Source organism: Anopheles cruzii, chromosome 3 (genome assembly GCF_943734635.1).
Source record: "Anopheles cruzii chromosome 3, idAnoCruzAS_RS32_06, whole genome shotgun sequence".
In the NCBI taxonomy this organism is placed as follows: Eukaryota; Metazoa; Arthropoda; class Insecta; order Diptera; family Culicidae; genus Anopheles; species Anopheles cruzii.
In genome coordinates, this window is record NC_069145.1 from 62,051,156 (window position 1) to 62,064,899 (window position 13,744).

The window sequence follows — 13,744 nt, forward strand, 5'->3', positions numbered from 1 at the left end:
AATTTACCCGTTCGATTTACCGTTTGTTTTTCGAACTGCTAAATCCGTTTTGAAATCTTTTGGGCATATTCGGAGTCTCGGAGTCAGTCGGAGTCTTGAAGTGATCGCAGAGTTCGCTAAATGAACCGGCCTTTGAGGAATTACTGTAATTTCGCTCTGTTATTACTTCAGATTAAAGGTTTGCTTTACTTTCGAGCAGTCAAGAAGGCATGTAGTATAGATTTTTCACCAGGCACGGGTACTAATCTTTAAACTGCCCAAGGAGCAACTATGTCCGTTTCACCGTCCGTTTTACCGTCCGACGGACGTCCGTCGGACGCCCTAAAACAGCAGAAACGGACGGTAAAACGGACGATTGTCAAAAAAGCTCAGTTTATGGAATGGATATTTTATCTTACTATAACTGCGGTGCCACACGGCACATAACAACGGATATAACAGCCTCCTACCGCGACTATTTTGACAGTAAAGCGATCAGTAGGTGTCAAAAGCGTTGTGGGTCAGCAGACCCATAACGTGTTACGCGTAACAGTTATGCACAGTGTGGCAGCGCAGTAAAGCTTTGTTGAACATTATAGCGCATGCAAAATATTCAAAAAAAATTATAGCAAACCAGATTTTTTTTTTTTTATTTATTTATTTATTTTTTAAATACAAAATTAATTCGTTACCCAGCGACGAACGTACAATCGCCGGGTTTACAATCTTATTGCTACGCACTCAACGCATTACAATCTATCCAATCTATACAATCTATCGGTTAAGTGGAGGGTTCGGATAACCCATCAGAGAAGCAACAACACTCTGGCAATCGACGATGTTTTCGAAAACGACGAAATAGATGAGTTTGATGATGGTATCACAAGCGGTTTGCGCTCCGTTGGCAGCTCCGAAGGGCTGCCATCTGTGGTGCTCCAACATGGAAAGTGCCAAAAGTGACCAAGATTTGGACTGATCCCATTCAACTGCGTGTACCTTCATATGATCGTCGTGAGTCAGGAACAAATTCATCGTCTCAGCTGACTCCGGTTCTTTAGCGTTGCCTCCCCTCGCTGGGAGAGCTTTCCTTCTTCTCGGCCGACAACTCCTGTGGCCGCCGAAGCAAACACCAGCAAGCGAACAACGCTGTTGGGTGGCAAATGTAAAATCGTTTTCGCGAAACGGTGATCTTTTTTGACGCATCCAATTACACAGCATCGCGTCTTGCGCTTTCCTCTGTCATTGTGCTCCGGCTCGCTTGAGTCGGTGCCGGGACTCTTCGCAGCATGGGCTGAGAAACCATTACATCGGCGTAAAGCGTAGCAGATGTTCGCCCGGGTATCGGCCATGCGGACGTGCTGGCCGCGCAAGTTGAAGTTGATTATTTCGGTAATTACTGATCACCGTCGGCGTTTGCGTCGAGGAGCCTCGCTACGTAATTACGATGTCCCGCAGCCGAGATTTTTCGTTTTCCTTCAACTTAGATTTTTCGTGCACTGGTCGATGTTGGCTCCGATTTTCCTCCATTCAAAGAGTCCGTTGCGCATTGAATTACCGATCTGGTGTCTACAAAACGGTAAGATCACAATGTTAGAATGATGAGACAACCATATTACTAACCATACCCGTGGAAGATTTTGCGTAGCGTTCTTGGATCACCAATCGTTCCCTGGAAGTTACTGCGCACATCATCATCCAGCACTTTGTCAATGTCTTCTAGGTTTCGAATACCGACACAACACACACAAGCCGTGGTGTGATCGCTGGCAGATTTGTTCCAATAACGCGCAGGGTCTAATTTCCTGCGCGAACTGTCCTAAGTCGGGAACTGGGAACTAGGTTCAGTACGGTTATTCGTCGATATTGCAGGGAATCATACGGGACACGTTATAAACCGACACAAGTCCAGTCCAGAAAACACCGACCGAAGAACCGACAAGTCCAGAAAACAGTCCCGGACGGGACTGTTTTCGTCGTTATAACGACGACAACGGTTCGTTCATGTGTCAGCGTCGTCGGCGCGCCGACTATCCGATAGCTCGTGGCTCCTTGGGATTACTCCCGTCATCCTAATATTTGTTAAATTTCATAGAAAATAGTACCAAAAATCATAAATGTTTGAATTTCAAACTGGATTAAAATGAAACAAGTTTAAAGATTAGTACACGTGCCTGGTGAAAAATGTATACCCCGTTCCTTCCTTACTGCTCGAAAATAAAGCAAACCTTTAATCTGAAGTAATAACAGAGCGAAATTACAGTAATTCCTCAAAGGCCGGTTCATTTAGCGAACTCTGCGATCACTTCAAGACTCCGACTGACTCCGAGACTCCGAATATGCCCAAAAGATTTCAAAACGGATTTAGCAGTTCGAAAAACAAACGGTAAATCGAACGGGTAAATTCGAGCAGTATTGGGTTCGTTTTTCTCTGGCCAGATATTTTCTCTCTCATCGAGCACACTGCTCACACTCACACAAACGACGCATCGACGCATCATCTTGCGCGAAAAGAGAGCAGTTGCAGTTTTCTGCTCTCGTGCTCTCTTTCTCGTACCTGATTCTCTCTTTCGCTTGCCTTTCGGTCGAATGCGAGCTCTTTTTCTCGGAACGGAACAGACGACTTTTTTTCTTTCATCCGTGCTGACTGGTTTGTGCTGCGTGTGCTCCTCTTTTTCTTCGGATCAAATCAAAATCTCGAGTGAGTGACCGCCATATTAAAGGGAGACAAAAGACGACGGTGCGACTTCGAAAGCGCGCGCGTGTTGTGTCTTGAAAAGGTGATTTGTTTTGAATTGAACTGTTATCCAAAATTAAAAGCGCGACACCGTACGGGAAACTGAAGTTCCGCCGTAAAAGCACCCGCAAGCCGCTTGGCGTGGGTCGCTTCTTGGCGGAGTGGTGGCAACCAGGGGAAGGCGCGCTGAATAAGGGCTACGGTTGGAAAATCGGCGCATCCGTTTTCAGTAGACTTTTTTTCGCTCGCTATGACTGGGCATAATGGCGGATTTGGTGAACATTGCTATCGATTAAAGTTGGTGGGTAAAAAATGGCAAGCAAAGGGCATTTCGTCATAAATTTTTACCAACGCACGGGATACGATGCGGCAAAGTGTGCGAGTGAACCGTTCCAACGAGAGCGAGAGAGCGCGACTGTGTGAGTGTGTCGGCGACGCGCGCTTGGTTGTGTGTGTTGGTGAACGAGGGCCGCGCGCACGAGAGAGCGAGTTAGCAAATGGCCGCGCGCGCGCTTATGAAGGAACGGAAGTAGGGCTTTTCGAGTTGGAAAAGAGAGAAGCCGAGTTTACTGCACCAAATCCATCAACGGCCGCCTTTCGCCTTCAGCATTTTTTGCAGCACCGCCTGTGTGCATCCTGACAGCAAGTGCCGAAAAGCGGCCCACAATTTGAAGTTAGGCTTCTCAGTTCGTTTGTTCAGTTTATTTGAAAAATCACGAATTTCCATCATTCAAAGTGGGGCCAACAGCCCTGTGATGTGAGCAAGACGAACACTATCACACACGTCGACGCGAAGCCGCCATCTCGTTTCTCCTTACGCTGAGTCAAGCCAAGAGTCCTTTTCTTACGCTTTCTTTCCGATCGGTCGAATGTTGAGACATTTGTCTACCATTCCGCGAGTAACTGAAACAATTGGTTCTACAAAGGAAAAGGAAGGAACGAATACAATGCCGCAAGCGAGAGAGGCCACCATTTCGCTGAGATGGAGTAGTGTGTTTTGTTTTTATTAACACTTTTTCATTGAGGCTGCAATTTCACTCGACGTTGACTGGGACCTCTGACAGAGCCCGTGTTGCCAGCCGATTACTCTTGGCCGGGCTGCCAGCTAACGTAGTTGGCGTGAGAGAAGCTTCTCTTGTTTCTCCTTCTTTTTTCTTTCAGACAAAGCAGGCTAGTCTCTCCCTCTCGCAGTGTGCGCCTCTGTCTCTCTTGTTCCGCTGCGCAGTAACGCGGACCGTTCGCTGAACAGCGTTTTCTCTTTTCCATTCTCCGTTCGATCAGAAGACGGCAAAAGTTTGGTAGTTTTCACATTTCTTCGCGAAAGACGCCTTCTCTTTCTACGATAACAAAGCGCCGAATTGTGATAGCGAAAAACGTGTGTTGTGACCGCGCGTATTTTCGACCAGTGGCGGTTTATTTACGTTTTTTTTTGCCACTCCACCGTAAGGAAATTCGTGGCTTCCCCGAGCATTCCAAGGACCAGACCGCTTGTCGCAGAAGTAATGCTTGTATTTCATTCGCCGCGGTTGGCGTTTGACCTTAAATTTGACAGATATCGATAAATGTTTCGTGCAATTTAATTTGGGGCAATACTTCATCTTGCTCCGTTCATTCAATACGGTGGCTTCTAGGCTTGGGTCCTACTTTCAAAACGGTCATACGAGAGCGTGCACGAAAATTCGCGACAACCTTGACTTGGTCGTGTGTGATCAACAAGATATTGAAGCAATGAATGAAGTCTATGTCCTTTTATGCTGTAGATTTGCCCTCGAGATTAGTAGAGTCAGGTTCTATTTTTTTCTTTATCGTTTACAGGTAATCAGCATAAGAAATTCCTGGACAGTTATGCTAATGCGATCGTCGATCGCTTAAGCTTGTGGAAGAAAGACTCCGCAGTTCTGCATTGAAGGGGGGACGCAGAAGAAGAATGTTTACAACAAACAACATCCAAACGGCGACGGGCACACCAATCGGGATTCAGTGCCATATTAAAGGGAGACAAAAGACGACGGTGCGACTTCGAAAGCGCGCGCGTGTTGTGTCTTGAAAAGGTGATTTGTTTTGAATTGAACTGTTATCCAAAATTAAAAGCGCGACACCGTACGGGAAACTGAAGTTCCGCCGTAAAAGCACCCGCAAGCCGCTTGGCGTGGGTCGCTTCTTGGCGGAGTGGTGGCAACCAGGGGAAGGCGCGCTGAATAAGGGCTACGGTTGGAAAATCGGCGCATCCGTTTTCAGTAGACTTTTTTTCGCTCGCTATGACTGGGCATAATGGCGGATTTGGTGAACATTGCTATCGATTAAAGTTGGTGGGTAAAAAATGGCAAGCAAAGGGCATTTCGTCATAAATTTTTACCAACGCACGGGATACGATGCGGCAAAGTGTGCGAGTGAACCGTTCCAACGAGAGCGAGAGAGCGCGACTGTGTGAGTGTGTCGGCGACGCGCGCTTGGTTGTGTGTGTTGGTGAACGAGGGCCGCGCGCACGAGAGAGCGAGTTAGCAAATGGCCGCGCGCGCGCTTATGAAGGAACGGAAGTAGGGCTTTTCGAGTTGGAAAAGAGAGAAGCCGAGTTTACTGCACCAAATCCATCAACGGCCGCCTTTCGCCTTCAGCATTTTTTGCAGCACCGCCTGTGTGCATCCTGACAGCAAGTGCCGAAAAGCGGCCCACAATTTGAAGTTAGGCTTCTCAGTTCGTTTGTTCAGTTTATTTGAAAAATCACGAATTTCCATCATTCAAAGTGGGGCCAACAGCCCTGTGATGTGAGCAAGACGAACACTATCACACACGTCGACGCGAAGCCGCCATCTCGTTTCTCCTTACGCTGAGTCAAGCCAAGAGTCCTTTTCTTACGCTTTCTTTCCGATCGGTCGAATGTTGAGACATTTGTCTACCATTCCGCGAGTAACTGAAACAATTGGTTCTACAAAGGAAAAGGAAGGAACGAATACAATGCCGCAAGCGAGAGAGGCCACCATTTCGCTGAGATGGAGTAGTGTGTTTTGTTTTTATTAACACTTTTTCATTGAGGCTGCAATTTCACTCGACGTTGACTGGGACCTCTGACAGAGCCCGTGTTGCCAGCCGATTACTCTTGGCCGGGCTGCCAGCTAACGTAGTTGGCGTGAGAGAAGCTTCTCTTGTTTCTCCTTCTTTTTTCTTTCAGACAAAGCAGGCTAGTCTCTCCCTCTCGCAGTGTGCGCCTCTGTCTCTCTTGTTCCGCTGCGCAGTAACGCGGACCGTTCGCTGAACAGCGTTTTCTCTTTTCCATTCTCCGTTCGATCAGAAGACGGCAAAAGTTTGGTAGTTTTCACATTTCTTCGCGAAAGACGCCTTCTCTTTCTACGATAACAAAGCGCCGAATTGTGATAGCGAAAAACGTGTGTTGTGACCGCGCGTATTTTCGACCAGTGGCGGTTTATTTACGTTTTTTTTTGCCACTCCACCGTAAGGAAATTCGTGGCTTCCCCGAGCATTCCAAGGACCAGACCGCTTGTCGCAGAAGTAATGCTTGTATTTCATTCGCCGCGGTTGGCGTTTGACCTTAAATTTGACAGATATCGATAAATGTTTCGTGCAATTTAATTTGGGGCAATACTTCATCTTGCTCCGTTCATTCAATACGGTGGCTTCTAGGCTTGGGTCCTACTTTCAAAACGGTCATACGAGAGCGTGCACGAAAATTCGCGACAACCTTGACTTGGTCGTGTGTGATCAACAAGATATTGAAGCAATGAATGAAGTCTATGTCCTTTTATGCTGTAGATTTGCCCTCGAGATTAGTAGAGTCAGGTTCTATTTTTTTCTTTATCGTTTACAGGTAATCAGCATAAGAAATTCCTGGACAGTTATGCTAATGCGATCGTCGATCGCTTAAGCTTGTGGAAGAAAGACTCCGCAGTTCTGCATTGAAGGGGGGACGCAGAAGAAGAATGTTTACAACAAACAACATCCAAACGGCGACGGGCACACCAATCGGGATTCAGTACCAGACGACGACGACGACCGACATCAACAAAGGCACCAAGCTGGAGGGCCAAAAGACGAACCAACAGGCGCCGGAGTTTTCGACGTTCTACGCCAATGTGAATATGATACAGAAGTTGACGCCAACGTCGCAGGTACAATCAGCTTCAATGCTGGCGGTTGGCACCACGCTTCTCTTTTCGCACGTCCGTTCTTCGACCGGCAGCACTAACTTTCGTCCATTTATCTCTCTTGCAGGCGCTTAGTACCGTCAACTTGGCACAGATTTCCGATGACACGAAAACGGTCCAGTACTTGCAGCCCTTCAGCTACACAAACTGTGCCCTGGTCAACCAGATGCCGATACCGAATGGCGTTACAGGCATTACGGTAGATGGGCGGCAGCTCGTTGTCAACAAGCCGATTGCTGTGAGTGTCCCCACCGTGTGCTCTATTGATTCCACGTACGATTCTTATTTTTGCTCGTGCTTCCACAGAACACCATTTCGAACATCAGCTTCAAGTGCGATGTGTGCGGATTGATGTTTAACCATCTGACGCTGCTGAATCATCACAAGCGCACGCACAATCAGGACGGTGAAACGACATCGGATGCCATTACCGTCGTAACCCAGCCGCAGAACTTGGTGCAGGCTCAAAATCTCATTTCGGAAACGGGTCAAAATCTGGGCCAGATTCAAATCGTCGCCACCGAGGCCCTCGATCCAGCTCCTCAACAGCAACAGCTACAACACGCACAGGAAGCGCAGCAGCAAGCTCAGCAACAGCAGCAAGCGCAGCAGCAACAACAGGCGCAACAGCAGGCACAGCAGCAGCAACAGCAGCAACAGCAGCAACAACAGCAGCAGCAGCAACAAGTTACAACTCACTCGACGAAGGCAGATAAATCGCAGAAGTGCATCTCTTGCAACGGGCCCATCCATAGCAACCCCAAGCGTAAAGGCCCCAAGTTGATTCGTTGCGAAACGTGCATCAACAACGATGGTGCCCAGACTGTGGCGCGAAGTAAGTTCGTCATTGCTACGGAAAGAACCGCGTCACTCTAGCTTTGCCCTTCTTTGCCCCACCAGCCACCCAGATCTTTGTTGCACCGGATGGAGATATCAAGTTCGAGATTGGCGAAATTCCCAATGCCTCCAACAGCAACTCGTCGATGGACTCGTTGATGCCCAATCCGATGCACGCCATCAAGGCAGAACACACCGTAGTTCCGCAACAAAACGCACATCCGGTGAAGAAGCGCAACCTAGCGACCGTCACAAAGTGCAACAAGTGTAACGGCTCGGGCGTGATTATTGTTGGTGGCCAGAAGAAACACATGCATCAGTCGCATATTCAGCACCAGTGAGTACCTGGTTATTTGGAGTGAAATTTTCCCCTCATTTTAATACGCAAACTAAACCGCATTTCTCGACCGTTAGACCTGAAAAACCGTTCACATGCAACACCTGCGGAGGACGCTTCTCGCGCTACTCCAGCCTTTGGTCGCACAAGAAGCTGCACACGGGTGAAAAGAACTACAAGTGCAACGTGTGCGGGATAGCGTTTGCAAAGGCCGTCTACCTGAAGAACCATATGCGCATTCACACCGGAGAAAAACCGTACAAGTAAGTATTGGGCCGCCATTCGGCACCCGGAAGAGCAGAAATCTGAATGTACGGATCGCTTCTTTGCAGATGTGGCACGTGTGGCATGCAGTTCTCGCAGTCACCGCACCTAAAGAACCACGAACGGACACACAGTGGAGAAAAGCCGTACGTTTGTGAGGTTAGTATCTAACAAGTGAGCATCTGAAAATGTCTCGTGCCGCCTATGGACGATTTTGAAATGTCCGCTTGTCTTCCTGCAGGTCTGTGACAAGGGTTTCGCACGCCACGCTACTCTGTGGAACCATCGCCGTATCCACACTGGCGAGAAACCGTATAAATGCAATCGTTGCCAATCGGCATTCAGTCAAGCTGCCCATTTGAAGAACCACGAAAAGGTAAGGAGCAATTTCGGTGCTACCTTCAACACTTACTGTACTAATGGCCAATGTCTCGCTCTAGGTGCATTCGGGATTGAAGCCTTTCAAGTGTGACATCTGCTCAGCAGCATTTGCCGATCGTTTCGCTCTCAAACGGCACCGTGGCATCCACGAGAAATATGGTACGTTCATTCTCAAACCCTTCCGTAACTGGAAGCTAACAATTGATTTCTCTGCAGGACAAACCACGCCACTGCATCAGAATCAACAAAACCAACAGGCCCAACAGCAGCAACAGGCTGGCCAGCAACAGCAGCCCCAGCAGCAGCAAGTGGTCCACAAAGAAGAGATCATCGAGATGGATGAAAAGTCACGAGAAGTGATTATATCTGGTATGTAAGGCGGTTTACATCCGAAATGGGATGTATACCGTGAGCTAACAGTATAAAAGCGTATTCGTAGAAGAAGCTACAAATGCAGGATACGCCACTTCAGGCAGTATAGGGGGCAGGCAAAGGCTTCAACGTGTAAAAAGCCAAAAGATCCAATAATCGATAGAGAAAAGCACACACATGTTATTAGTTAAAGCATAAACTTAAGCATCAGATTTGCATGAGAAGTACATGCGATACTGTATAAAAATGGATAATTTTACACATAAACACTGACATTTTCGAGGTCAATACCGGAAGTAGCACTTGTAGCACTACTGTCTCAAATGAATCAAACGACAAAACAGTAATTATTTTCCGAAGCAAGCCGCAAATCTGCACAGATCTGCAGATCACAGGGATTTAGTTGAAGCTAAAGAGAACAACTTACAAGGCACAACAATACATATAATATCAAATGTAGTAACTATGTATAATAAATCTATTTTATTTCTTTTTTGTCCTCCATGTCATACTGCGTCTCGTTTCTACGGACGAAACACAGTCCGCGAAAGCATGCCAGTTACACAAATCGTTCTCCACTCTTAAGTACGTATAACAACATTCAATTCAAAATGGAACGCTGGCAGAGACGGTCAATGCGGTCGCCATTCGTACAACTATTACTTTATTCTAAAATGCGTTTACATACACGTAGTGTTCGTGAGGAAGACTAGAAGATACACGCAAGGTAGTAAATACGTTAGATGGTAGAGTGAGTGAGGTGCATTTCATTTCAACAAACCCGAGGGCATCATTATTACTTTTATTACGTTAGCGATACTGTATTACCAACATGATTTAATAGAATTAGTCTGAATTTTGTCGCCGTCTTCAAAAGGCTCTGTCTATATGTTAATGCTTCTTTTATAGTAAGTTTTGTTCATATTCTCGCGTATACCACTATCATAGCAGTGAGAAGCAATATATGACAGAAAGAGAAACCATTTTGACTCGCATTAATAAGGGTTGATCAGTTTCACAAACAGAAAAGAAAAACGAAACAGTCGAATGCTTAGAAGCACTTCATCTACAGAGTATAGATGAATCAAGATTATTTCATTCTCTTGTCAAGCCTCACAGGTAACAGTATCAATTTTCTGCACACGAAGCAAATGCATGGTACCACAATGGATGTAAATAAGTTTTAAATGTTGTACCTAATTCTAACTTCCAACAGAATCACACACCGTAGTTCGGCGAACACGGAAATTGAAAGCAAACACACAACCGTCACCGTTATACTGTAAAAAAATATTGTAACTCTCACCTGAAATGAATTCCGCAGCAACTAAAATAAACCGTGAACTTGATTAACGAAAAATATGCAACTAAGAACAATAAATGATTTGAAGCAAAATCTATTCGCTGCAGTTTTTCCCTGACAGTGATGACAAAATTTAAATAATAAATTTGCATTTTATAAGATAAAGCGAATGAGTTTAAAAAAATCAGATCATAACGAAATAACGGAAATCATGTGCAAAACAAGGTTGCTATAGGGGCCCCTGCGTAAACACGAACCCTGCTTGTCTCAACCTTCCACTAAACGTCACTTCGCACAGAAAGCACGCGTGTTTATTTCTGATCTGTTGCCGCGGGATAAATTTGCTTTTTAGCATTTTAAGCGTTTAGTTAAATGTTAAATGGATTTCTTCGTTGTGGATACGGTCGGTGATTCGTCCGGGAGTGCTGCAAAACTAACACCAAGCCACAAACTACCCAAACGCTACTCGAATGCACTCGAAACATTGGGTTCCTCTTCTGTGAAAAAAACGACATCACTGCCGGCGGCCAACACCGAAAGCGATGAAGACGACGATTATGATGGTTCGTAAAATTGCCTAAACTCCCAAACAAACGGAAACCTCATTATCTGCTGCGTTGTTCCAGGTTTACCTTCTCCGGGGCAGAGTATTTCGGAAATCCTCAACGACGATGCTGATCTGGTATGCCTCGGAAGCACGGGTAGTAAAAAACGTCAAGCCAAAACGTTGGCGTCGCGGAAAGGTCTCAATTTTCGGGTGGACGTACAACCGAGCACATCGAAGGCAGCCTCGTCGAAGCGTCGGCATGTAACAGTTGCAAACGAACTCAACACAACGGATGTGGACAAAGAGCTGCGGAGTTCCGTATTGTCGCCAGCCATTGAAAAGAGCGAAAGCTTGGCCCGACTCTCGATGAGCGATAAGAAGCTGCAGCATTTGAACAGGGTAAGCATCTTAGTGACCGTTCCTGATCTTGACGTGGCAGCAGAAGTGTCTCTCGATGATGATATATTCGACAGCTGAAATGGATCGCAGGGATACTTCCAGCAAATTGGCGAAGATTTTCCCCGTGCTTCCACCATATAACCCTCTCGTTGTAATCTTAACGGTCTGAATACTTAAGCTTTGCATGCCGTCGTAAGGCCAGCGAGATAGTGAAGTGATGTGTTGATTGGCGGGCGTTTGCTGGTAAAGTGAACACCGCCAATGTATCCATCCGAGGACTAAGCCACGGAACAAAGTGAGAAAACGTAACGATGCGCTGTGGTTGTTCCAGTCCAACAACAGAAATCTTTCATGGGTTCGGTGAGTGCGGGCTTCGCTAAATTGTCCGGAGATCCCTGATCCATTTGATGCCTTCTTTAGTAATCTGATAACTTTGTGGCCCAGGTCAACGTGTCGCACCCATCAATTATGTGTGTGGTTAGTTTATCGAACAATATCTTCCCATTTCATTACAGTTGGAACGCCAGAAAACGAAGGGAAAGAGCTGGTTCGATCTCCCAGCGCCCGAGATGACGACCGAGCTACAGAACCAACTGGAACTGATTCAAATGCGCTCCGTGCTGGATCCGAAAAAATCCTTTGGTCGGGCGGAAAAAATCCGCAAACTCCCGAAGTACTTCCAGATAGGAACGGTCGTCAATTCACCTCTGGAATACTACAATGAGCGGGGCGTGAAGAAAGTAAAGTCACAATCGCTCGTGGACGAACTGTTGGCCGATGCCGAGTTCCAAAAGTTCAACAAACGCAAGTACGCCGAGGCGCTGGAAATCAGAAAGAAAAAGGCCTTCCACAAGGCAGCGATCAAGATGAAGAAGCTGAAGAAGAAGAAGAAATAAACTTTTGCCGTTTTATTCGCCAGGAATTCTAGTACCTTTGTGGCCAGGCTATCGTACGAGTGAGCTAGCTGCGAATTGGGGTACTTTAGACACACCGGCGTACCTCTATCGGAGCACTGCATGACGTCCTTTTCGATCGGTACCCGTGCAAGAACGTCCACGCCCAGTTCTTGTGTGTACTTCTCAACTAGGTTGTCGGCGAACTCGATGCGATGGTCACATTTGTCGCATATCACGTGGCTCATGTTTTCCACCATGCCAATAATTGGCACCTGCAGAGCCCGATACATTTCCGCACCCTTTTTGGTGATATCAAGAGCAGCGGCCTGCGGAGAACTAACGAGCACCACTCCATCGATCGGCACGTTTTGACTTAGCGACAGGTGGACATCGCCCGTTCCGGGTGGTGTGTCCACGATCAGCACATCCAGCGGGCCCCACACGGCACCCTTCAGCAATCGCTGTATAGCCGACATGACCAGGGGTCCTCGCCAAACCACCGGTCCAGATTCTACCAGTAAACCCATGGACAGGCTGCAAGAAAGATTGGTAGCGGGGTAGCACCGGGCCAGTTTGGTAGATTTTCCCGCGCACCATTACCATTTCACGTTATAGTTCATTAACGGAATCATCATGTTCCGCTCATCCACCAACGGGACCTCGGCCAGATTCATCATCCGCGGCACCGACGGCCCAAAGATGTCTCCGTCGAGCAGCCCGACGTCCTGGCCGTGCTTGGCCAGCATGACGGCCAGGTTGACGGCGGTCGTCGTTTTGCCCACACCACCCTTTCCGGAGGAAACGACCACAATGTGCTGAACACCCGGCAGTGGCATCCGTTTGGGTAAACTCCTTGCCATCAACTCGGTCTGCCGTTGGTCGGGCTTGGAGGATGAATTCCGTCTGCATGTTGAAACTCCGAACTGAACACAGGCACGATCCGAGATCAAACATTTGGCCAAGCTTTTAAATATCATCTTTCCGACTTTCGTTTCGTAACGAACGATTCTTCCTCCGTGTGTTTATATTCAACTCCGTTACACGCCGGTCGTTACGAGCTGTCAAACGTAACGCAGTGTAGCCCAGCCCTAAGCCGGTCGTTACCTTCGGGATTTTCGCAACTTGACTCGGGTGTCAGGTTCGTCATCAAAGTTAGGTTCGCAATGTCTTAGTAAGGTTGCAAAATCTGTTGGATTTATAAAAACAACATTCACGTTTTGACATTTCGTGTTTTGACGTTTTTTTGAGGGTTAGGACAAAAGTAAGATAATATACTTTTATTAGAAATAATAAAAGTATAAAAAAGAGACTAACGTTAAGCTTTGCAGCTCAAAGTCTCTGTAATTGAATAGACCCCCACTTCAATGTCGAGTAAGTGTGTGTGATAATTTCGGTGCGGAAAGTCGTTGTCGCGATTGTTGGGCGTTGATCATTTGGGGGAAAGTTGCTGCTCCGCCTGTGTGTATTACCTTCCGATCCGCAATACACCGCGAAAAAAGGGTTCAACAGCTCTGTACCTCGCGACGTGTGACAAC

General features: G+C 47.0%; 2 protein-coding genes across 3 annotated transcripts; one reads left to right on the plus strand and one right to left on the minus strand.

The window, feature by feature from the left end:
• Window positions 1-4,695: 4,695 nt before the first annotated feature.
• Window positions 4,696-10,431, plus strand: LOC128275737 (zinc finger protein 665). Of its 2 annotated transcripts, XM_053014346.1 has the most exons (11): window positions 4,696-4,764; window positions 6,537-6,837; window positions 6,941-7,111; window positions 7,180-7,708; window positions 7,774-8,047; window positions 8,125-8,310; window positions 8,380-8,470; window positions 8,553-8,687; window positions 8,752-8,851; window positions 8,909-9,061; window positions 9,606-10,431. In XM_053014346.1, the coding sequence occupies exons 2-11, from the start codon at window positions 6,649-6,651 to the stop codon at window positions 9,647-9,649; spliced, it is 1,872 nt and encodes a 623-aa protein (XP_052870306.1). In that variant the 5' UTR covers window positions 4,696-4,764; window positions 6,537-6,648; the 3' UTR covers window positions 9,650-10,431. The 2 variants fall into 2 exon arrangements, with proteins under 2 accessions (XP_052870306.1, XP_052870307.1); XM_053014347.1 differs by having other exon boundaries at window positions 8,909-10,431.
• Window positions 10,432-12,028: 1,597 nt separating this feature from the next.
• LOC128272784 (iron-sulfur protein NUBPL) lies at window positions 12,029-13,096 on the minus strand. Its single transcript, XM_053010658.1, has 2 exons — window positions 12,810-13,096; window positions 12,029-12,743 (listed from the first exon to the last, which is right to left on the minus strand). The coding sequence occupies exons 1-2, from the start codon at window positions 13,067-13,069 to the stop codon at window positions 12,029-12,031; spliced, it is 975 nt and encodes a 324-aa protein (XP_052866618.1). The 5' UTR covers window positions 13,070-13,096.
• Between the last annotated feature and the right edge of the window lie 648 nt (window positions 13,097-13,744).

Bases quoted from the DNA above. Each gene is read 5' to 3' on its own strand.
- LOC128272784 (XM_053010658.1), bottom strand. From the start codon at position 13,069: ATGGCAAGGAGTTTACCCAAACGGATGCCACTGCCGGGTGTTCAGCAC. The intron at 12,744-12,809 runs GTAATGGTGCGC...TCTTTCTTGCAG, and splicing joins ATGAACTATAACGTGAAATG to CCTGTCCATGGGTTTACTGG.
- LOC128275737 (XM_053014346.1), top strand. From the start codon at position 6,649: ATGTTTACAACAAACAACATCCAAACGGCGACGGGCACACCAATCGGG. The intron at 7,112-7,179 runs GTGAGTGTCCCC...GTGCTTCCACAG, and splicing joins TTGTCAACAAGCCGATTGCT to AACACCATTTCGAACATCAG. The intron at 8,048-8,124 runs GTGAGTACCTGG...CTCGACCGTTAG, and splicing joins CAGTCGCATATTCAGCACCA to ACCTGAAAAACCGTTCACAT.